The sequence below is a fragment of the Ursus maritimus genome, unplaced genomic scaffold (genome assembly GCF_017311325.1).
Source record: "Ursus maritimus isolate PB19 unplaced genomic scaffold, ASM1731132v1 scaffold_17, whole genome shotgun sequence".
NCBI classification, from domain to species: Eukaryota; Metazoa; Chordata; class Mammalia; order Carnivora; family Ursidae; genus Ursus; species Ursus maritimus.
The window spans coordinates 60,315,283-60,337,764 of NW_024424119.1; the positions used below are offsets into that span (position 1 = coordinate 60,315,283).

General features: G+C 53.3%; 1 protein-coding gene across 9 annotated transcripts in view; it reads left to right on the plus strand.

The window, feature by feature from the left end:
- Nucleotides 1-15,873, plus strand: part of EHMT1 (euchromatic histone lysine methyltransferase 1) — a 140,394-nt gene extending 124,521 nt beyond the window's left edge. For all 9 annotated transcript variants that reach the window (XM_040632307.1, XM_040632306.1, XM_040632308.1 and 6 more), the window contains 9 exons: nt 760-914; nt 1,828-1,995; nt 2,180-2,324; nt 2,896-2,973; nt 3,922-4,037; nt 5,430-5,516; nt 5,987-6,065; nt 14,225-14,400; nt 14,590-15,873. In XM_040632307.1, coding sequence (XP_040488241.1) covers nt 760-914; nt 1,828-1,995; nt 2,180-2,324; nt 2,896-2,973; nt 3,922-4,037; nt 5,430-5,516; nt 5,987-6,065; nt 14,225-14,400; nt 14,590-14,767 — 1,182 coding nt within the window. In that variant the 3' untranslated portion in view covers nt 14,768-15,873. The remainder of the gene's footprint in view (nt 1-759; nt 915-1,827; nt 1,996-2,179; nt 2,325-2,895; nt 2,974-3,921; nt 4,038-5,429; nt 5,517-5,986; nt 6,066-14,224; nt 14,401-14,589) is intronic.
- Nucleotides 15,874-22,482: the final 6,609 nt, after the last annotated feature.

Sequence of the window (22,482 nt, forward strand, 5' to 3'; positions counted from 1 at the left end):
AGGCTGCACATTGCCCTGTATGTATGTGTATTCCTCCTCTTCCATGCAAGTTGTAAATTTTTATACCTTTTGCACATTTGTTTTCAAAATTACAGTGTAGCCTTCTAATAAACTTAACTGTGACCATTAACAAGTCATGTATAGCTTATTTACAGCACAAATGGTTTTTTCTAATCTTTGATTTAAAATTTTTATTTTACAGTGGTTTTTATGAAGTAAAATCTTAATACAATCAAATTTTCCTACCTTTTATCTTTTTCAAATCTTACACAAGTATTGTCCTGTTTTGCAGTTTGTACTTCTGTTCTAAAGTGAATATAATTTTCGGGGCGCCTGGGTGGCGCAGTCGTTAAGCGTCTGCCTTCGGCTCAGGGCGTGATCCCGGCGTTATGGGATCGAGCCCCACATCAGGGTCCTCCGCTGGGAGCCTGCTTCTTCCTCTCCCACTCCCCCTGCTTGTGTTCCCTCTCTCGCTGGCTGTCTCTCTCTGTCAAATTAATAAATAAAATCTTAAAAAAAAAATAAAAATAAAGTGAATATAATTTTAAAAAGTAGACAAAGCAAAGTGCTCCCAGATGTTTTGTTACTAATGTGTTTAGGTTGGTCTAATTCCAGATGATTTTTTATTCTATTTTTAAAATATTCAGTACTGTAATTACATTACTTTTATAATGAAAACAAAACAAGAAAGGAAGCACCCTCATCATTCAGACGGGTCTTTGCTCTCCTCTTGGTGCTCTGCGCCGTCTGTCCTTGCAGGAGGAGAACATCTGCCTGCACTGGGCTGCGTTCTCGGGCTGCGTGGACATAGCCGAGATCTTGCTAGCTGCCAGGTGTGACCTCCATGCCGTGAACGTCCACGGAGACTCGCCCCTCCACATTGCTGCCAGGGAGGACCGCTACGCCTGTGTCCTGTGAGTGGCTCTGCTGTATGCAGTCCCTGCAAGACTCCCGGGGTGGGAGAGGCCCTGGTGCCCCAGGTCCTCCGAGGGAAGCTCCTTCCCCAGGCAGGTGGAGGCGTGAGTCTCCACATGTGAGGTCAACATGGCTATTTCTGGTTCAGGGAGGATCACTGTGAAAGATCCCCAAATACCTAGATGAGTCTCACCCAGCACCTCTCCTCAAGGGGGAGGAAACAGGCCCCACTCAGGAGGGATGGAGACGTTGGTGCTCACCACTCGCCACTCAGAGCCTGTTCCTATGTCACACACGTGTGGGGGGTGCAGTTGGGGTCCTGAGGAGTCGTCCTCGCTCCGCTCTCAGTGGAAGCTCAGGACCCAGTCCTGCCCTGTCACACAACCTCGGGTCCCTGCATCTCACCTGGAAATGCGGGGATGCCCTGCCGTGGGGTACACGCCCACTCAGACGGGGACCTTGGCGGCAGCTCAGCTGAGCGGGTTGTGGTGTGAGGCCCCTGGGTGGGGGTGCGGAGGAGCAGCTCACAGGAGCTCTCCATCCAGTTCTGACTCACCTGCAGGGCGCTGACCATGTACACGGCATAGTTTACCCGCCTCATGCTGGCCCTGTCCATCCTTGAGCATGCCTTTGAATGGAAAAGCCAAAAACCCTCAGATACCATCCCTAGTTCTTTACACACGCTTCCTGACAAGAAAGCTGAGGTGACTTTTGACCGTAAATGAGGGAAAGAAGTAACGTGGTATGTTCCCGGTGAGTCAGGGCAGATCTCTCTAGAAGCACTGGTCAGCAAGCTTAATATCCATAGGAGTGATGTGTTCCCTTTATTTTTACCGTCTGAAGTCATTTCATAAACCTCTATCTTTTAAATTAAGGTCTGAATGTTTTGTTGGCTTACATTTTTCCTTTTAGCCTCTTTCTTTCTCGGGATTCAGATGTCACCTTGAAAAACAAGGAGGGAGAGACGCCCCTGCAGTGTGCAAGCCTCAACTCCCAGGTGTGGGACGCGCTGCAGATGAGCCGGGCGCTGCGAGACGCAGCCCCCGACAGACCTGTCCCGACGGAGAAGACCGTGAGCAGGTGAGAAGACCGTTCTGAGGCAAAGGGTGACAGATGGGGGTTGAAGAGTGTGAAACAAAAGCTGCCGTCCAAGCTGAGGCATCCCCTGGCCTGAGTCTAGAGTGCCTGGCCCAGAGCTTGGCAGCTGCCCTGTTGCGGTGTCACTTGTCACATCGAAAGGTAATGTCCCCCTTTCCGGTGGCAGAGACATTGCTCGAGGCTACGAGCGAATCCCCATCCCGTGTGTCAACGCTGTGGACAGCGAGCCGTGCCCCAGCAACTACAAATATGTTTCTCAGAACTGCGTGACGTCTCCCATGAACATCGACAGAAACATTACCCATTTGCAGGTCAGCAACAGCAGGGGGCGGAGGGCCTCGGGGCCTGGGTCCGTAGGCATTGCCCTCCTCATGGTTGCCTTCCACTAAAGAGTTGAAAGGCACATAAAGACCCTTCCTGAAAGTGGATCCTGCATCCCACGTTGGGTCCCCAGCCCCCAGAGCAGTGCCTGGCATCCCCCAGCGAATGGTGGTTTGGGGGCCACGCAAGTGAGAGGAGCCTGTGCTGGGCCTTGCCTTTCCCATGGTGTGGCTGGCCTCAAGTGCAGGCCTCAGGATTTCTTCACCGACGCTGCCTCTCGGCCTCACGTCGCTGACCACCCTGCTTCCTCCCCTTCCTTTTGGCTCTTTGTCCAGAGCCCCTCGTGCAAGCTCTCTGTGTCTTAGTGGCTGGGTGTCCTCTCCTGCCTGCATGCCCTCTTCCTCAGGGGCTGCACGCCCCTTTGTATGCTTGAGAATGGACATTTCGAGCGGTCACCTTTCTTCCACACGGGCCTGGCTTTCTGAGAGCACATGTCAGAGTTGGGAGGCGTGGCTGTGAGCTGAGAGCGGCCCCCCCACCTGACGAGCCGTCTCCCCACAGTACTGCGTGTGCATCGACGACTGCTCTTCCAGCAACTGCATGTGTGGCCAGCTCAGTATGCGCTGCTGGTACGACAAGGTGAGCCTGCGGCCGGCGCGTGCTGGAGCGGTGAGGCACCCTCTGGCCCTGGACTGTGTCCGGCGGACCTTGGGAAGGAGGGCTCCAAGTCAGCTGGTGTGGAAATACAGACCGGTCGGAGCCAGCCTCTGTGGCTGCCCGGGGGTGGCTGTCGGTGAGCCCAGCCTGGGGCAGCTGGGGAGACAAGGAGACAGCTCTGGAGGCCGGTGTCCAAGAGAGGAAGATCAAATGCCCTTGGTGTTGGGAGTTCAGAGGTCGTCATTGGGGGCAGGAGCCAGGGTGTCCTGGGGTGGGGATAACACCACAGCAGACGGTTGTCTCCAGAGTCACCTTGGGAGCAAAGGGGCATGGCGTGGGGGGGTGTTTGTTGCCTGCTGAGCGAGACTCTGGTGGTGTGTGTTCTCTGTGAAGCACTGCTTTGTGGAAGGTGGGCAAGAGCGAGCATTTTGAGGGAAGTTCTCACTGTTCAGAGCGGCCTCTGAAGCCACGGGGACTTCAGACTTGGCCGTGAGGCCCCGGTGTGTCGCCCAGTGGCTTTGCCGTGTCTGGGTGTAGGACAGGAAAGCAGGTGGATGGGTTGCTGCCAGAGCTGTGGGCCTGCAGGCTGCGAGGCTGAGAGCGCAGCGCGGCCGTGAGCGTGGGCGCTGGTCCAAGGGGCGCTGAGCCCTTGAAGGAAGTGGAGGGGCCTGTGGGCTGGTGGCCTTGGCGAGGCTGGGAGAGTGCCCGGGAGAAGGAGGGAGGCCAACCAGGGTGGATGGAGACTGTAAACCTGCGTGCGCTCCTGTCCAAAGCATGGATGCCTAACGTGATGCTGGCGCCCCCAGCGTGAAGTTTAACCGGAAACCATCGTTTTTATATCCGTGTTTTAGTTTGTAAAACTGGTTGGTGTCAGTGTATTGAGCATGAAGGGCGAGCCGTGCTCGGTCCTGACTGCACATCTCTCCCCAGGACGGCCGGCTCCTGCCGGAGTTCAACATGGCGGAGCCACCCTTGATCTTTGAGTGCAACCACGCCTGTTCCTGCTGGAGGAGCTGCCGGAACCGCGTCGTGCAGAACGGCCTCAGGTGAGCACGAGCTCCCATAGCCGCTGCCTGAGTGTCAGGTTCTCACCCCTTCAGTGCAGGGTGATGCCAGGGGTCTCTGTTTTCAAAGTTTGAAAATGATTTCAGGTTTCTTGAGAAGTTCACTGTATTTACGTGTATTTCATACAGACAAGGGTGGGAGGTGTTTCAGTGCATGTGCATGTTTGCAGTAGAGACACAGACGCTGTCTTGTTTGAGCCCTCTGTCCTCTGGTGGTGTTACAAGCTGGCGTAAATAATCCAAGTCCTGCTTCTGAGCTGCTCGGGTGTCAGTCGGTGAGGCCTGAGGGACCAGGCTGTCCAGACCCAGTGAAGGCCAGGAAACGAGCTTTTCATGAGCATTGCCTGTCTCTCCTAGTTAACACGTGCACGGCAACTGTTTTAATACTCAAATCATTTCTGAAATATCCTTTGTTGTCTGAGTGTCTCTACAACAACAGTGTGAATGGTATAAAACGTTTCAGACCTCGTGGATGCCTGGTTCTTAAGTCACTAGGGGCGCTTGGTCCAGTGATGTCTGGCCAGCACCCCTTTCACTGGCCGGGCTCAGACCCCTTCCTCCAGCGTCCCCCGGCCATGAACTTTTCCTCTTGTGCTCGTGCTTGAGAATTAGAAGACCCCTTTGGGGGGGCGCCTGGGTAGCGCAGTTGTTAAAGCGTCTGCCTTCGGCTCAGGGCGTGATCCCGGCATTCTGGGATCGAGCCCCACGTCAGGGTCCTCTGCTGGGAGCCTGCTTCTTCCTCTCCCACTCCCCCGCTTGTGTTCCCTCTCTCGCTGGCTGTCTCTCTCTCTGTCGAATAAATAAATAAAATCTTAAAAAAAAAAGAAGAAGACCCCTTTGGGCCATCTGAGTTGTGAAGGGAAATTGACACACAAAGTCAGTCTAGTTTCATAGTATTGGGGGTTTCTCAGGGTCGGCGGTCGGACAGTGCTTCTGACCAGCCCACATGTCGGTTTCCCTGTTGACAGCACATCTCTGCAGGGAGGACAGACGTGCCCTTCTCCCCCAGGGCCCCTGAACACACGCAAGGGCAGGTGGATCCCCGTGGCTCTGAACTTGTGTGAGTTCAGAGTGTCAGCCCCTCTGCTCTTCACTGCGACCCGGGGGCTTGGCCAGACCGTTCCTGTGTTGCAGACAAAGACATAGGCGTGTCTACATTTGTCTACAGACAAATGCCGCAGTCGGACGGCGTTCCAAGGCGATCCCCCGCTCCCTGAGGATGTGCTGTGGGCTTCCTTGCATGGGAAGCTCCAAGGCACTCTCGAGATAGGAAGGCAGTACCTTGCACTCTGTTTGCTGCCATGGCTGGTGTGTAATCCGAGTGCGAGCTTAGCGTCTGAGAACTTGGTGTGAGTGGCTCACCCTGTTTTCCAGGGCAAGGCTGCAGCTCTACCGGACGCAGAACATGGGCTGGGGCGTGCGGTCCCTGCAGGACATCCCCCTGGGCACCTTCGTCTGCGAGTAAGTGAGTGTGTGCGTGGGTTACCCCAGGGCTGCCGGCTGCCCCTGCCTTTTTGGGGACAGCACAGCAGAGTGGGGTGAGGGGCTGCCAGGGACCTGGCCATGCCTGGGACTCGTGGGTGCCCCTGAAAACCAAGTTCATGTTGTCTCCACGCCTCGCCCACCTCCTTTGGCTTTCCGCCTGCATTTAGCCTCTCACCAGCTCATGGCTCCTTTAAGATATTACTGTTCAGTGGTTTTCAGGGAGTGTCATTGTGGATCCCTGGTCGGAGAAGGGGTTTCCGTGTCGTCATCTTCTGGGACCTGAAGTTAAATCCCAGCTCAGTCACAGGCTTATTCTCCAGAACGTTTGCCCACAGCTCCAGGAACCGGGGTGGGGGGCTCTGCCATGGCTGTCATGCGCCCCGCTCTGTGGTCAAGGTTGAGGGCCCTGCTGTCTGCTGTTCTCACCCATGCCCTGCCTCCTGCAGGTATGTCGGGGAGCTCATCTCTGACTCAGAAGCTGACGTTCGGGAAGAAGACTCTTACCTCTTTGATCTTGATAACAAGGTAACGCGTTTGGAGGGGTTGGGCGTAGAGAGCTGGTTGCGGCCATGCGGCGTGGGAGCGGTAAGGAGGCTCGCCCACACCGGCCCAGTGTCCCCGCCGGCCACACTGGCGCACTTGCGTGCCCAGGGCTCGCAGGGCACTTGCAGTCGGGCCTCTGACCTGGGAGGTCCCTGGGCTCGTGCAGCGAGGAGCCTGCCGGCCTTGAGGACGTGAAGCCCGGACGCATACCACCAGCCCTCTGGACCCCAGCTTCTTTTCTGGGGTTAGAGCCCATGGCCGTCAGAGGGCAGGGGGCCGCGTGCGCACAGTGACGAGCAAATGGGAGCAAGCCTCGGTGAGGGGCAGGGGGTCACATGTGTGTCCCAGCTGCCTTTCTGGTTGTGGGGAGAGCAGGTGGGCCCTAGTCTTCACCCCAGGACCCAGGTTTCCGGGGACGTTTGGAGGCTGCCTCATGCCATCCTCGCCCCACCCTCGTGCCTGTGCTGCTCTTAGTTCATGACTTGCCTGTTTAAGAACTTCCAGGAGCATGGTCAGGGTGGAAGTGGGGACCCAGGGCTCTCTTCTAGCCGCAGCCACCAGAGCCCGGAGTAGCTGCCCTTCTTGCCGTGCTCCCCCTGCCCAGCCCTGCCCCTGCAGTCGGCTCTCAGAAAGCCACGTTCCGGGGGCAGAAACCTGTGTCCTGGGTGGCCGCAGTGTGCAGGCCCTGCCCTGCCCTGCTCCCGGGTCCCCTCTGCGGACCTCCGACCGTGTCTTCTGTCCTTCTGCGTCTCTGGAGCTGTTTGCCTTTTATGGTTTGTGGCAGTCCCTTACAGGTTCTGGGGTCAATGCTCTTTCGTGACATTTGTGCCTCGCAGATGTATTTGCTCTGTGGCTTGTTGAGTTCCTGAAGATGTCTTTTAATTGAACGGAAGTTCTTATTTTTATTGTAGTCCGGTTTCTCGGCCTCTTCCTCCATACTGTGGGTGTTTGTAATGTCCCAAGAGAAGCCAGGCTTTTTACAGCCAAGACCATACAGAGGCACATGTGTGGCATCTGCAGAAGTCACACTCGGCTTCCACGTGTAGGCGTGTAGTCATCTTGCTGCAGGGTCCGGCGTTTTCCCTGCATTGATGTGTGTGGACTCAGGACCATTTGTTGAGAAGATTGTCCTTCTCCCCACTGCCCTGCAGCACAGCTTTTGTCATAACACAGGTTCCCTTGTGTGCCTGGGGCTCCCCTCTGTCCCCTGTCTGCTGATGCCATGTTAACTGCCCTACCTTACGTCCTCTTACCTTGGGGACTTCAGGGGTGTCTTGCTCTTCTTGGTGTCTTTCAGTTTCTGTGTAAGTTGTAGAGTCGGCTGGATAAGCTGTATAACTTAGGGCAGCATTGAACCCGTGAGCTGGCTAGGGGTCATTGGGGTTTCTGCACCTGCTTTTCTAGGTGTTTCCCTCTGCTTGTTTGTCATCTTCAGTGGCCACCAGGAAGGTTCGGTGGTGCTCTGTGTGCAGTCTTGTAGACCTTCCGTTGGGGTTTGTTTTAAGATTTTATTTATTTATTTGACAGAGAGAGAGACAGCCAGCGAGAGAGGGAACACAAGCAGGGGCAGTGGGAGAGGAAGAGGCAGGCTCCAGCGGAGCAGGGAGCCCGATGAGGGGCTCGATCCCGGGACCCTGAGATCATGACTTGAGCCGAAGGCAGGCGCTTAACGACTGAGCCACCCAGGCGCCCCTTCTGTTGGGTTTTTTGTATCTGATAGGTTTTTGATCATTTTACTCTTTGGGTCAATTTTATTGTAATTAACTGACGTTCAGTGAACTTGAAGTGTGTGGTTTTGGTTTTGACCCATGGTGTGCAGTCTCCTCAGCGCCACGAGCAGGATCTGGAGCACTTCCCAGCCCATGGTGCCCCCACCCTGGTTGGCCGCGGAGCCGTCTGTCACCACGCCTGGGTTTTCCCGCGCTCAAGTTCCCTGTCAGTGGAGTCGGAGCGTGTGCTCCTCTGTGTCTGGGCTTTTGCGATCTACCCAGGTGGTGGCAGATCCCGTGACCCACTGACGGCCGTGCTGCGTTGTGCCACCGCCTGGGGATGGACCCGGATGTCTCCAGTTTTTGCTCTTCGGAGTAAACCTGCTATGAGCTTGTTTTTTGTGGGTGTGAGTTTTCGTTTCTCTTGGGTAATTCCTGGCCGTGGGATTACTGCTGTCGGGTAAAAGTGTACATTTAATAACTTTAAAAGAAACAGCATGCAGTTTCCGAGGTGGTTGTGCCACGTACATTTCCACCAGCAACAAATGGGAATTTCGAACACTGTAATTTTAATGTGCATTTTCTTGATGATTTTTTTTTAAAAAGAATTTATTTTTAAGTCTTCTCTACACCCAGTATGGGGCTCGGACTCACCACCTTGAGATCAAGAGTTGCACGCTCTTCCGACTGAGCCCATCAGGGGTCCCATTTCCTTGGTGACTATTGATGTGAGCACTTTTCACGTGCCAGTTGGTCTCTTTATAGCTTCTTTTGTGCAGGGATTTTTAAAATTCATTACCCATTGTTTAATTGGGCTAATTACCTTCTTCCTGAGTTGTAAAGATTCTTTATGTTTCCTGATTCACGACCTTTGTCAGACACACGTATTTTCTCCCAGCCTGTGCCTTGATTGTTCATTTTCCTAACAATGTCTTCCATAGAACAGAAAAGTTTTTTATCATTTAGTGTTTTTCGTGTCCTAAGAACTCTTTGTCTCCCACACGGTTGTGAAGGTTTTCTCCTTTCTCTAGGGTTTGTACGTTTAGCTTCTAGACCCACGATCCACCTTTTGTGTGTGGCTTGAGGTCAGGCTCGAGATTCCTCTTTGTCCACGTGAACACACGGTGATTCTAGTACTGGCTGGACGTCAGCTGGAAAAGCCTCTGCTTGGACCATCGAAAGTAGGTCTGTGCCTGGACTGTGTTTTGTTCCTTTAATTTATTTGCTGACCCTCAGACCTGTTCCAGTGTCTCTTCACTACTCTCGGTTCAGAGGAGATCTTGAAACCAGGTCTTCCTTTTTAAAGGTCCTTGTAGCTCTCTGGAGTACTCTGCATTTCCATATGCATTTTAGAACCAGGGTGTTCGTACAAAAAGAGGCTGCTGGGATTTGACTGGGATTGTGTCCAATCTGCGGATCCACTTAGGGGCGTTGGCGTCAGAACACCATCGAATCTTCTCCTGTTGGCTGGTGTCTGGGTGTGGAGCCAGCCTGCCCCGGCAGACCCCAGCCCCTCGTGGGGATGCCGTTCCAGCAGTCCCCCCTCTCCTGCTGGCAGTTGCCCGTGGCTGCCCGCCCCCTGACTCCTGGCCTTCCAGTCTCCCCTCAGGCTGGGCCCCCCATGCCGTTCCCTTCAGCCTCCTTCAGTGGCTCATTCATTCTGGCACATGAAGGGCCACGAGTGCACCAGAGCCTCCCAGGGTTCGCTCCAGCTCAGACCTTGTGTTCCCTACTGGTGTGTCCATGCCTGTGCCCATAGGGCCTGTGTATCCACTGCTCGCTCCCACCCCACCCTCCGTCTAAGGCATCAGGGACTTTCTGGCTCTACCTTCAGAATGTTTCTGGGATCTGACCACCTGTTGCCATGCTGCCTGCCTTCTCCCTGGCCTGGACTGTCCCTGGGCTCTGGGTCTGTGCTCAGACCCCAGGGTCTCCCTCTCCTTGCTGTTCTAGAACCTTCTGAATACCCACCGCCTTCCAGCCTCCTTTGCCTGAATTTGCCCTGCTTAACCAGGGTGCCCGTGCACTCTAAGCATCTCAGAGTGGGCGAGGCTTGCAGGGGCATGGAGCTCCCTTCCCACAGTGTTTTTGTCTTAGAACTAGGGACAGGTGGTTTCTTCATCAGAAAAACTTGAAAAGAGCAAGCAGCACACACATCTGAAGGGACACATTTTAATAAGACCCGAGGAGCATAATTCATTGTGGGAAAGATGCAGTGTTCGCGTGGACATGAATTAACGCTGGCCCAGTCGAGCAGCAGTCAGTTCTGGAAGAGTTTCTTGCTCCAAAGATGGGCAGCCCTCCTGTTTCTCTGCGTACCTGTGCCCCCACAGAGTCTCTAAGCTGAGTGTGGGCAGATGAGCAAAAACTCGGGGTAAACCACAGAAAAACAGTTTTACTGAGAGACACCATGCAAGAGGCTGAGGAAAGCGCAGGTGGCGTGTGGGGGGCCGTCGGGCTCAGGGACCGGTGGGCAGAGGACTCACCTTTGTGCTCTGTGCCTGCGGGGGTGTGGAACCTGCAGCTTGTTCCCTGGCACAGGGGGAGGGCTGTGCGGGTCCTGCAGGCTTTGGGCAATGCTGCTTCCAGTAGGGGCCCCTGGAGGGTCCCAGACGGGCTGTGGCCTCCCCTGTGGTGGCGTCCACTCCTGGCAGGAGGGCCTCTGCTGTCGTGTGCCCCTCGCCCTGAGGAGAAGGGAGGACGCCCCACCCCTCCGTGTGCTCCTCACGCATCCTGCCCCAAGTCTAACCAGCCTTCCCTACACCCACGCTAGGTGCCTCGCTCCTTACTTCCGGGCTGCCCTGTGGTCTCTCAGTTAGTTAGGAAAACACACTTCCTCCAGGATTGCTGTTTCTTGCCTTTGTGGACAGTTTCTTATTTATGTCACAACAGCCCTCGCAGTACAGAGAAGTAGAGAAAGCCCGTGTCATCGAGAGCTCCTTAGATCTCACTTTGTTTCATCTGTTGTGCCGACAACGTGATGTCAATCACAAACATGCCATTTCGCTTCTGAGGAGCTCAGCGTGCGCCTGCAGGGGCGTCACTGTCGTGCCTCACGAGACTGACCTCAGTTTCCCTAGAGTGTGCACCGCTGGTTTGCCCCCATCCTCTTGATGGTGCATCCCGTCTGTTTCTTCTCACAGAGGGCACCTGTCCGACCCTCATGCTGTCCTGCAGGGCCTGCATTTGTATGTGTGCTGTTGGGGCCTGTCCTCTGTCTCTGTTCTCTGTCGCTGGTGTTTTTGCAGCCGGGGTGAGGGTGGAGGCATCCCAGAGGACCTTCTCCCAGGTCTGGAGTAGGTGAACCTCGACTGCCCACCCTTCTCCTGATGCCTGCGCCCCCCTGAGGGGCGTCCCACCTTTCACATTTCATAACAGATTCTTCTTTTGGAAAGAAAAATCTTCCCCGCCCAGACCTGGGCTTTCGAGGGACCCCTCACATACAGGCAAGATAAACACACATTCTTGCCACTTAGTTGCCAACCTTCAGAGGAAGGGGTGGAGCAGGGATTACTGGTGGTGAAGGGGTTTGGGCCTTCATTTCCTTTCTCTTTTACATGTTGTCATAGCTCCTGAATTTTTTGTACTGTTGGACCAGTCGTCGTCAGCGTCTGTGGCCAGTGGAGTCTGTTCGTTCGCACTGGCCTTGCCTCCCTTGGCTTCATTGTATCTGGCTTCTCTCACTCGGCCTCAGGCTGCTCTAAGCCGCCCTGGGTCCTTGCAGTGGAGGCAGTTTTCGGATACTGAGTCAGGACCCCAGGGCTTGTTGCCCTCAGGATGTCATTGACTCTGGACTGATTTTTCAGAGGGCAGAACTCTGGAATAAAAGAATCATTAAAAACCTGTTCATGTCACTATTCCTGTTTGCATTTAACACTGCCAGGGTTTGCACAAGCCCTTTTGCTCTTAGGCTTGCAGCCCTCCCGTAAAGGTCCTGGTTCCCAGCAGCGTCAGTAGTGTCAGAGGAGCGCCGTTAACGTGCCAGCTGCGGACACTGCACCGCGAGAGTGCGCCTGCCGGGTCTTTGCTGAGAATGTGCCCACTGAGAACGCCAAGCACCCCGTGTAGCGCTTGGCGTGCTGTCTCTCTGTGGGTGGTCTCCTAGCTTGATGTGCGGGTTGGTTTGTCTTCATTCATTTTAAATTCCAGAATTTTACGGGTGCCCAGCTGGCTCAGTTGGTGGAGCGTGAGGCTCTTGATCTTGGGGTGTGAGTTGGAGCCTCGTGTTGGGGGTAGAAAGGACTTTAAAAATAAATAATAAATTCTGGAATTTTAAAATTTATTTTTTAGTTATGTAAAATATTTACATGCTTTAAAAGTAGAGACTACCTGAAAAGGTTATATTCAGGAAAGTTTTGCCTGTTCTGTGTTACCCCCACAGGTAACCCTTTGTAGAAACATAGACAGTGTCCGTGTGTGTTTCTGATTTCCGTACCCCTCTTACAGAAAATGTGGTACCCTCACCCCATTTCTGAGGTGCTCCCATGGCTCAGGAGTCATGTGTTCTGAGTACGTGCACATCACTCTCATTATTTTGGGGATGTTCGGGTTGATTTCAGCCGTTGACTTGCAGTAGCGTCTCCAGGACCCATCCTGCACACGAGGCGCTTTGTGGGGCACTCGCCCTCGCTCAAGTCTGAGACTGTCCCCCATCATCCCGTGCTGGCTTTGACAGCCGGAGGGGAGCTTGGACTGAGGATTCCCATTTGATTCTTTCTTGTTGTTTCTTTGTCTCTTGAGATTTTCACTCATGAGGAGACTGTGCTTGGTCTTACGTTGTCGGGGACCGCCTGAACAGGGGCTTCGACGTCCTCGTCTGTTAGCGCAGTGTCTTGGGTCGCCCCAGGCTGGGCTCTGTTAATTTTCTTTTCCCCTGAGAATGTGTCTGTCCTCTTGTTCTCTGCCTCTGTCCGGTTGGTGTGTCCGCAGCTCCAGTGTGCCTCCGACGCGTCCTGTGCTTCGTTCGATTGGCTGGCTGGGCTTGAGTGCGGGCTCTGTCTCTGTCAAGGTGGCGGTGTTCCCCTGGCTCCCCTGGTGTCCCCGGCATCCGTCCTGGCTTGGGCTCAGGCAGGGACTTGTGCATGCACAGTCTGAGCCCCACTCTGCCCTGCCGTCATGGGTTCCAGCTCCTCGCTCCTGATCTGCACGAGGGTCTTCCCTGTGGGCCCCGCATGTCCAAGCCGCGTGCCCTCCAGTGCTGGTCACAGTTGCTCAGGCTGTTTGCAGGAGGGGGGCTGCGTCCTGCAGGGTGGGGCCACCTGCACATTTAGTCCATAACACCTAGAGGCAGAGGCCAAGATCTGTGCCACGTGAGTCATTTTGGAGTTTGGTGTGTCTCTGGGATCTGCTAGGAGGCGGGATTGCTGGATCAGTGTCACGTACGCCTTTGGTTTTGTGGGAAGGTTGTCAGAGAGCTTGTCTTTGTCACCATTTTGTCTTCCCTGGACCACTGAGGGTCCTTTGGCTTCTGGTTAATGCTTTGCCCTCCACAGGACACACACCTGGAAAGCCCCGTTCTCTTTGTGTATCTAGTCTTCCCTCCCAGACGTGGTGCTTGGTTCCTGCGGCTGTGTAATAAGTTCCCACAAATGTGGCCGTGTGAGAAGGTCTCAGCTCACTGGCTGCCCGTTGTGAGGGGCAGACCTGGTGTGAGCAGGCTCTCTGCTCAGGGCCCAGGGCCAGAAGGGCGTCCTCTGCGGAGAAGTGCCTGCCGCCGTTGAGGGGTTGTAGGACTCAGTCCTTGCGTCCCAGGGTGATGCCTGCTACTTCGATCGCTGTCCCAGGCCACACGCATTCCTCGCCAGGCGGCCCCTTTGACTTCAGTCCCTGGAGCTCTGGGTCTTCCCAGATTAGACTCTGCTACTTAAAGGGCTCCTGTGGTGAGGTCAGGCCCCCTAGCCAACCACCCTTTCTCACCATCAGCTCAGTGTTCCCTTCTGCTGTGCTGCGTATCATAATCACGGGAGCAGTGCTCGGGCAGGGTCCTGGGGCTCCCTAGACTGGCTCCTGTCTGTGCCACTGGGTTAGCAGGACATGGTGCTGTTCCTGTTGTGTGGTTGTAACCACCTCCCAGGAGCCACCTGGCAGCCCTCGGCCCGAGCGCTGCTTCCCTCCCTCTGTCCCACCTGCCTGCACACTCCATGTCTCCCAGCCACTCCTCCATCACCAAGTCCCCCAGGAGCTACCCCCACCTGCCCCCTGGCCTACTGCCGCACCCCGTGGTCCCCGCAGCCCTGTCTCCTTCCTCCTGGTACTGATGGCGTCCGAGCATCAGATGGTCCATTGTCTGGCTCATGCAGCCCGACTAGTGGTGTGGAGTGGGCGGCCTCCCCGCGGCACTGAGGCCCGCTGTGCCCCTGCTCTGGGGTTGCGTTTCTGCCTGCGGTCTACAGACTCCTGCTCGAGCTCCCTGCTCTCCTTCCCGCCTGCTAGGATGGCGAGGTGTACTGCATCGATGCTCGGTTCTACGGGAACGTCAGCCGCTTCATCAACCACCACTGCGAGCCCAACCTGGTGCCTGTGCGTGTGTTCATGTCACACCAGGATCTGCGGTTTCCCAGGATTGCCTTCTTCAGCACCCGCCTGATTGAGGCTGGGGAGCAGCTGGGGTAGGTGCCATGGTCTGCAGGGGCTGGCTGGGGTATGTACGTGTGCTGCTCGACACAGGCTTATCCTCAGTGGTCCTCTGTGTGTCCACAACTCTGAGCTGGGACGGACGGCTCTGCTCAGGCTGGGTCCACCCTGCTCCCAGGTGGTGTGGGGCCTGGACGCCGCCCTTAGCTCTACTCTCTCTCCAGGTTTGACTACGGGGAGCGCTTCTGGGACATCAAAGGCAAGCTGTTCAGCTGCCGGTGCGGCTCCCCCAAGTGCCGGCACTCCAGCACGGCCCTGGCGCAGCGGCAGGCCAGCGCCACCCAGGAGGGCCAGGAGAACGGCCTGCCTGACACCAGCTCCTCCACCGCCGACCCCCTATGAGTGGCAGCCGGCGTGGGGCACCGAGCGTCGGTGCTGTTCACACTGCGGTTAGAGAGGAAGGAGAAGCGGATGCCTGAAGGACCCGACCTGGGGCTGCAGGGACGTGGGCCGCAGCTGCAAGGCCCCGGCGTGGCGGCCCGTGGGCTGGGGGGCGGGCGCTTTGGAACACTCTGGGATTCCGCGCTGGCGTGACCTTGTGAGTTTCTGATGATGGTTTTGTCGTTTCCACGTTTCTCGTTCCCCCTCTGCTCCCCTGGTTCCCGTTCCACTGTGGGGCTTGTTGGCGAAGTCCTGTGGGCCGAGGCTCCCCGCGTGGCACCCGCCGAAGACACAGTCACCCGCAAGCTGCTCCGTTAGACCTGCCTGCCTGAGGCCTGCGTGGCAGGTGCCAGCTCTTGGGCGCTGTGCAGACGCCGTCCCCACCTCGACCTGGGAGAGGTCAGGGCCGAGCCGTCACTAACTTTGGAGAAAATGTGGGTTTGCTTTTTAAAGAAGTCCTATATCTAGTCCTATATATCAGACCTCTAATGCATTTCTTTCCGAGGAAGCGGTTTGTTGGGTGCAGGAGGGCCGTGGCCCGTGGAGGACCCCGCACCAGCCCCGCCAGCTCAGCGACGCTGGCGCCTTCTGTTGATTTTTAAACCACATGCTATGATGATGGATAAACTGATTTATTTTCTACCGTTATCGAACATTAGGACAAATAAAACACAAAACACAGACAACGGTGCTGATTCTGGTGTGGTTTCTACTCACCATGTGAAAATAAACTATCAACTGTATAAAGAGAACAAAGTGATTTTAGAATAAAATGCAGGAAAAAACTTTTTTTAAAATGTTAGTCTTGTCGTGGAATAAATTTGCCATCACCTTTTGTGTGACGGCGTGCCAGGTCATACCCTTTTTTTTGGCATATACTTTTTTAAATACTGTAATTAGTGCGGTAGCAGTGGGGTTTTGTGCGGCTCTTCTAAAACATTCATGATGCAGTCATGTTTATTTTTTTCTGTTAAAATGTTTTTGACAGTTTTAAGAGCAGTCTTTTGGCTCAGACCATTTCTTGTTCTGTTTTCAATGAAATCAATAAAAAAAAGAAGTACTTTAAATGAGGTTTTTATTATGGTATCATGTTTCAACTGGTTTCTGCAAAACACCTGTGCTGCCTGTGGGGGCGCTCGCGGGCTCTCACGCAGCCCTGGGACCATGGGGCTGGGTCCAGTCCTGCGCGGGGACCTGAGCCCGTGGACCTGGAAGCACGTCCTTCTTTTCTACTGCATCTTGCCCCTGAAGAGGACACCACCTGCACCCACCCCATGGCAGACAAGTGGAGAGTCTAGGCGTGTCGCTTTGCGTGTGCATGTGTGCATGTGTAAGACCAGCACCAGGCCCTGAGGCCCTCCATCGTTCTGGAGGCTGATGGGGCAGCACCAGGTAAGTCCCCAGAATCCTGAATCAGATCTGCTTTTGAACGCGATGAGGCCGGAGGGCTTTCTTCCTGCAGCGGGCTGTGTTCCCCAGCAGCAACCCGCTAGTCCCAAACCCACTGCCTCTGTGTTCTGTGCCGGGCTGGCCTCCCTCACCAGGCCGCCTGTAAACTCCAGAAAAACAGCTGAGTGCTCGGTTTTTTTATACACAGAAGTCACTCACTCAGACATTTTCAGACGTTTATCTGGAACGGTAACGGCTGTCCATGCTTTGTAAAGAGCCCAGGCAGGGTGCCTTCTCTTCAGGCCGTTGGTCAAGCCGTGTCGCCACCAGGAAGGTGACGGCAGGCCTGGGTATGTGTGAGCGTCCGTGACTGAGGGGGACAGAGGCGGGGCTGAGCCTGCAGAAGGGCGATGCCCCTTGTTCCAGGACGGCTCTGGCTTGGCTCCCCGGGCTGTCGTCTTTTTTCCTTTAGGTCGTGCCTTAGGGCGGGGGCTGTGCTGGGGCAGCAGCCCGGGAGGGTTTAGGGCAGTGGGCCCACAGGGTGCCACATCCCAAAGGCAGTGGGTGGGGTGGCCGGGGGTCCACCTGGAGCTTGGATTTCAGGCCTTGTGGACCCCACCAGCCCTGTGTGTTCCTGCCCCCAGCAACCCCCTCTCCTTGGGTTCTGAGCTCATTACCTCGCAGGCAGCTAACCCTGTGTACCGGGTCAGATGCTAGGTACACAAACAGCTGTCTGTTGCATCAGGACCCAGTCTAATTGAAAACTTTTGGTGTGTTAGGGAGGCCTGTGGGGTAAGTGCCCCCCCCCCACTGGGCACCATCACAGCAAGTTGGCATCTAAAACAAGCCCCCACAGGGTTTGGTTTTGAGGAGGCTGATGTTTGTGCCTGGGCTGCTGCCTCCCACCTGGGCCTGGAGAGCTCCATGGTGAGCACCTCAACTCCAGCTGTTGATGTCCCTAAACCAGCCCTGCGGCCAGGGCTCGGGGATGGGGGCGGGGGACGAGGCTGGCGGGATCTCTGCTCTAGCAGGGCACAAACTGCAGGTATGGGTGTGCAGATATGGGTGAGAGACCCTCTCTCTCTCTCTGACTGAGGCCTCCCAGAGGGCCGGCTAGAATGTGAGCAGGGTCACCCCAGCTGCACGTCTCATTGCCAAACACAAAACAGCTCACGGGAACTGGAGAGAAACCCAGAAACCCCCCAGAAGTGCCCTTCTCGGCCTCCCCTCATCTGTGTGGACGTTTGTCCCTTGAGTGACTGTGGTTAAGTCCTTGCTGAGGTGCATGTGGAAGTCACCAGTCCCCCTAACAGCAGCGGTGCTGGGAGGAAGAGTTCTACGCGCCATCCTTCTTGCGCGGTTATTCTCTTCGAGAAGGGGTCAAAGGGCATTCCACAGTGTACATTCTGGAAGCGATCCCCCAAACCCCACCCATAAAATGTATGCCAGCCTTTGTCTCCACCAACAGGGTACGTTTCCCCACGGCTCACACGCACCGTTGTCCTGCTTCCTGCTTCTTCGAGTCAACCAGAGCAAGATGATGCTCCGTGTGTTGTAGTTTACACTTCGGTTGTTCATCAGCCTGTCTGTGTATTGCAGAGTGTCTTTTCCTCTTACGTGAATTTGTGCGAAATTTCACTGTGGTGTTCATGTTTCCATTATTATTTGTATGAGCGCTATATATTGTAGCTTTGTACGCATACTGAATTTAAGCTTTTTGTGTGGTAAAATTGGACTGTGACTTCTGATTGTGCACTGTATTTAGAAAACCTCTACTTCCAAACTATAAAAATATGCTCCAGCACTTTTCCTGGTATCTTATTTTTCAGTTTAGCTCTTGAGTCTAGGTGGGATTTATTTGGTGTAGGGTATGAAATAACTATAAATTTAATATTTAAAAAATTCAGGTGTGGTTTACATATGGTGAAATGCTTGGATTGTATGTGTATTAAGTCAGTAAGTTCTGACAGATACCCTTTGCCAGCGTAACCCATCCCTCACCAGAGAACAGGACATTCCCGTATGTCATCTGGGAAGTTTCTCTCTGTCCTTCCCGGCCGGTTCCTGTCTCCGAGAGGCATCTCCCGTTTAGGTCTCTTTCACCACAGATTAGTCTCTTCCTTCTGTGGAACTTCATGTAAACAGAACCATGCTGTCGATTACTCTTTTTCCTACCTTCTCGTACTCAGCTTTTTTTTTTTTTTTTTTTTGGCTCACGTTGGTTTCTTGTCGAAGAGAATTCCGTAGTAAGGGTGTGCCACATTTGTTTAACCATCCCCGTTGCACGAACATTTGTGTCTAGTCTGGGCTCTTAGCGGTGAAGCACCTGTGAACACTCTGGTACGGTCTGTGTGTGTGCGTACGATTTTGTTTGGGAAAATCCCTGGATGCAGGTGGCCGAGTCAGGTGGTGAGACGGGTTCCCTGTGCTTGTACCGCTCCACTCCCAGTCGTGCGTCACAGAGTTCTGCATGTGTCCTCGCTCACATTAAGTGCTTCCCACCCTTAATTTTGCCTATTCCGGTGGGTGCGTAGTGGCATCGTGGTTTTTATTTGCATTCCCGATGACTAAGGTGGGCACCTTTTCAGACGCTTATTGTCCGTGTGTAGATCTTCATTCGCAAAGTATTCGACCTTTTGTGTATTTTTTAATTGGACTATCTTTCCATTACGGTGCATAGGAGTTCCTTGTCCAACAGAAGTATTTAAATGTTTTCCCGCAGTCTGCTGCTTCGTGTTCATTTTCTTAAGAGCAGAAGTTTGCAATTTTGGGCAAGTCCGATGTCTCTTTTCCGGGTGGGAGAGAGGTATTTTCTCTGTCCCACTCCAAGGTTGAGAAGATCATCTGCCGTTTTCTTCTAAAGCATTATAGTTTCAAATTCTGTGTCTTTGGCATGTGATCCATCTTCAATCCATGCTCGAGTAAAGAGGGACGTAGAGATCAAGCGACATTCCTGTCCAATGTGGGCGTCTCATCGTTCTGTACTTACTTCATTTTTAAAAATATTTAAAGAGTGTGCCGCTGAACTGTTTTGGCTCCTCTGTAGACCATTAATTGACATGTGCACGTGGGCTCCATCTAGGAGCTGCTCTGTCCCGTGGATTGTTTGCCTGTCTTTATGTGTTTGTCACTGTAGCTTCACCTTGAGGGTCAAAATCACATGTGTGTAAATACTCCAAATTGTTCTTGTTCTTAAAGATGATTCTTGGACTATTTTAGCTATCCTAGGACCCCTGTATTTTTTTTAAGATTTTTTTATTTATTCATTTCAGTGATGGAGAGAACAAGTAAGAGCATGAGTGGGGGGTGGGGGGGCAGGGGCAGAGGGAGAAGCAGACTCCCCACTGAGCAGGGAGCCCAAGGGGCTCATGACACCAGCTGAAGGCAGAAGCTTAACTGACTGAGCCCCCCAGGCACCCTGGGCCTTTGTATGTTTATGTAAGCTTTAGAAAGAGCATATAAATACTTAACAGCAACAACAAAAAGCTGGTGGGCTTTATAACTTTTTAAAATCAACTTTATTGGGGTGCCTGGGTGGCTCAGTCATTAGGCGTCTGCCTTCGGCTCAGGGCGTGATCCCGGGGTTCTGGGATCGAGCCCCACATCAGGCTCCTCCGCTGGGAGCCTGCTTCTTCCTCTCCCACTCCCCCTGCTTGTGTTCCCTCTCTCGCTGGCTGTCTCTCTCTCAAATAAATAAAATCTTAAAAATAAATAAATAAATAAAATCAACTTTATTGAGATATAATTCACATATCATAAAATGCACTCATTTTAAGGGTTTCATGAATTTCGATGAATGTAAGTCCTCCTATAACTACCACCACCAAAATCAAGATGTAAAGAACACCTTCATTGCCCCCCAAAACTTGCCAGTGCCTCTTTGAAGTCAACCCCACCCTGCCCCAGGGGAGCTGATCTGCCCTTGTCAGTACAGATGAACAGTTCCTGTTCTAGAATTTTCTATGATTGGAGCCATACAGCATGCATTTTCTTATCTCACAATTTAAAAATGCACATTAAGCCAAAGACGCCCGGTGGAAGCTCACACTTCCAGGAGAGATGCAGGACCGGACAAAGAGCCTTTCTTCTCGGAACCATTTGAGGATAGCCAGCCGGACGCTCCATCGTCCCTACAAAGACGTCCTCCTGTGTGACCAACAGCAGGACGGAGCTGCTCTGCTCCCGTAGACCCCTATGCAGCGTTTAAACGCCTTCGTCCAACCCCAGTCGCCAAAGCATGTGGGTCCAGCTCGGCATCCTGTTGCCTTTGTCGTCCTGTGTCTTCAATCACCTTCAGTCTGGAGTAGTTGTGTCTCCTTGGTTTTCCCTTCTGAAGACTACAGGTCAGTTTGCTTGTAGAATGCCCTCTATTTGGGTGTGTCCGTGTCCTCTGGATTAGAGGTAGGTTGTGCGCCTTTGACAGGAACACCATAGAAGTGGTACTGTGTTCCTAGTGCCTCCCGTCAGGTGGCCCACAAATCGGGTTTGGTCCACTTACGGACAAGGCGGCCTTTAATAGTTTCATCACGATGCTATCTGCCAGCCTGTCCCATTGCAGAGTCTCAGTTTTCCCATTGAAATTCATAAATATTCTGTGGAAAAGCTCTTGGACACTCTGTGAAGATCCCAACCTTCACCACAATTTTAACTTATTTGCAGGTGTACATACTCACAATTTCCTAGTTTATCCAGTAGGTTGTAATCCGTTACTGTTACTTGTGTGGGTGCTGAAAATGTCAAAGACTGGACATGGTGGGCACTCTCTCCAGCTTGCTTCTGTCTCCTTTGGACGCGTCCTGTCCTTCATGAGCATGTCGGACTCTATGACACATCGAAATGTCCTGGGCTCCTTTCCTGCCTCCAACCTGGTAGCAGCCCATTTTCTGGAATTTAAATTTACCGGTTTTGCTCCTTGTTTTCTCTTTATCTCATCTGTTCTTCGTTCCTTTGTTTCTCTTTTTCTGCTTTCTTTTGTATTAAGTATATTTTCATAATCCTTTCTATCTCCTCAGTTAGCTGTACCCGTTGATCGCTCCAGGGTTTACAGTATGAATATGCGTCTTCCACTAGGCACAGGCCGCCTTCGCACATGTTACATTGTTACCGTGTTCTGTACATTGTATCTTACAGCTGCACAGCAGGATGACTCCTCCACCAGACCTTCCGGATACTGTCCTACATTTTACTCCCTACAGTTTATACTGCTAGACATTATTGTTTTTGCTTTAATGAGCCATTCGTTATTCTTTTAATTTGTGACTTCTCTACTCGTTTTTTCTCTGGTTTCTTTTTTTCCCTTTCTTGTGATGGTTTTATTAAAATACTCAAGCATGCTTGTTTTATCGTACTTGGCTTTATTGTGCTTTGCAGACACTGTGAGTCTTGCAGATCGAAGGTCTGTGGCAGCCCTGCTTCAGCAGGTCCCTCGGGACCATTTTTCCAGCAGCATCTTCTCACTTCTCATCTCTGTGTCACACTTTGGTAATTCTTGCAACATTTCAAAGTTTTTCAGTATTTTTATATTTGGTGTGGTCATCTGTGATCACTGACCTTTGATATCACTACCGTAATTGTCTTGGGGTGCGTGAACCACGCCATGTAAGACGGCGAACTTACTCCGTAAGTGTTGTGTGTGTCCTGACTGCTCTCTCGCACGGCGGGTCCCGTCTGTCTCCCTTCCTCAGACCACCCTGTTCCCTGAGACACAACAGTGCTGAAATTGGGCCAATCAATAACCCCACAATGGCCTCTCAGTGTTCAAGTGAGAGGAAGAGTGCACAGCTCTCACTTTAAATCAGATGCTAGAAATGATTCAGCTGAGTGAGGAAGGGCTGTCGAAAGCCAGGCCTCTTGCACCAAACAGTAGCCACGTTGTGGATGCAAAGGCAGAGTCCTTAAAGGACATTAGAGGTGTTGCTCCAGGGAACACACGGTGATAAGAAAGTGAAACAGCCTTACTGCTGACATGGAGACAGTGTTAGTCATAGGGATGGAAGCTCAACCGGTCACAGCCGCCCCGGAGCGAGGCCCTGACTCTTCAGCCTCCGAGGACGTGAGGGAGCTGCAGAAAAGTCTGAAGCCAGCAAAGGTTGATTCCTGATGTTGAAGGGAAGACGCCGTCTCCATGACATAAGAGGGCAGGTGAAAGCAGCAGGTTACCCACAAGATGTGGCTGAGGTCATTCATGAAGCCGGCGACACTAAACAACAGATTTTCAGTGTAGACAAAACAGCCCTCTGTTGGAAGAAGGTGCCATCTAGGACTGTCGTAGCGAATGAGACGTCTGT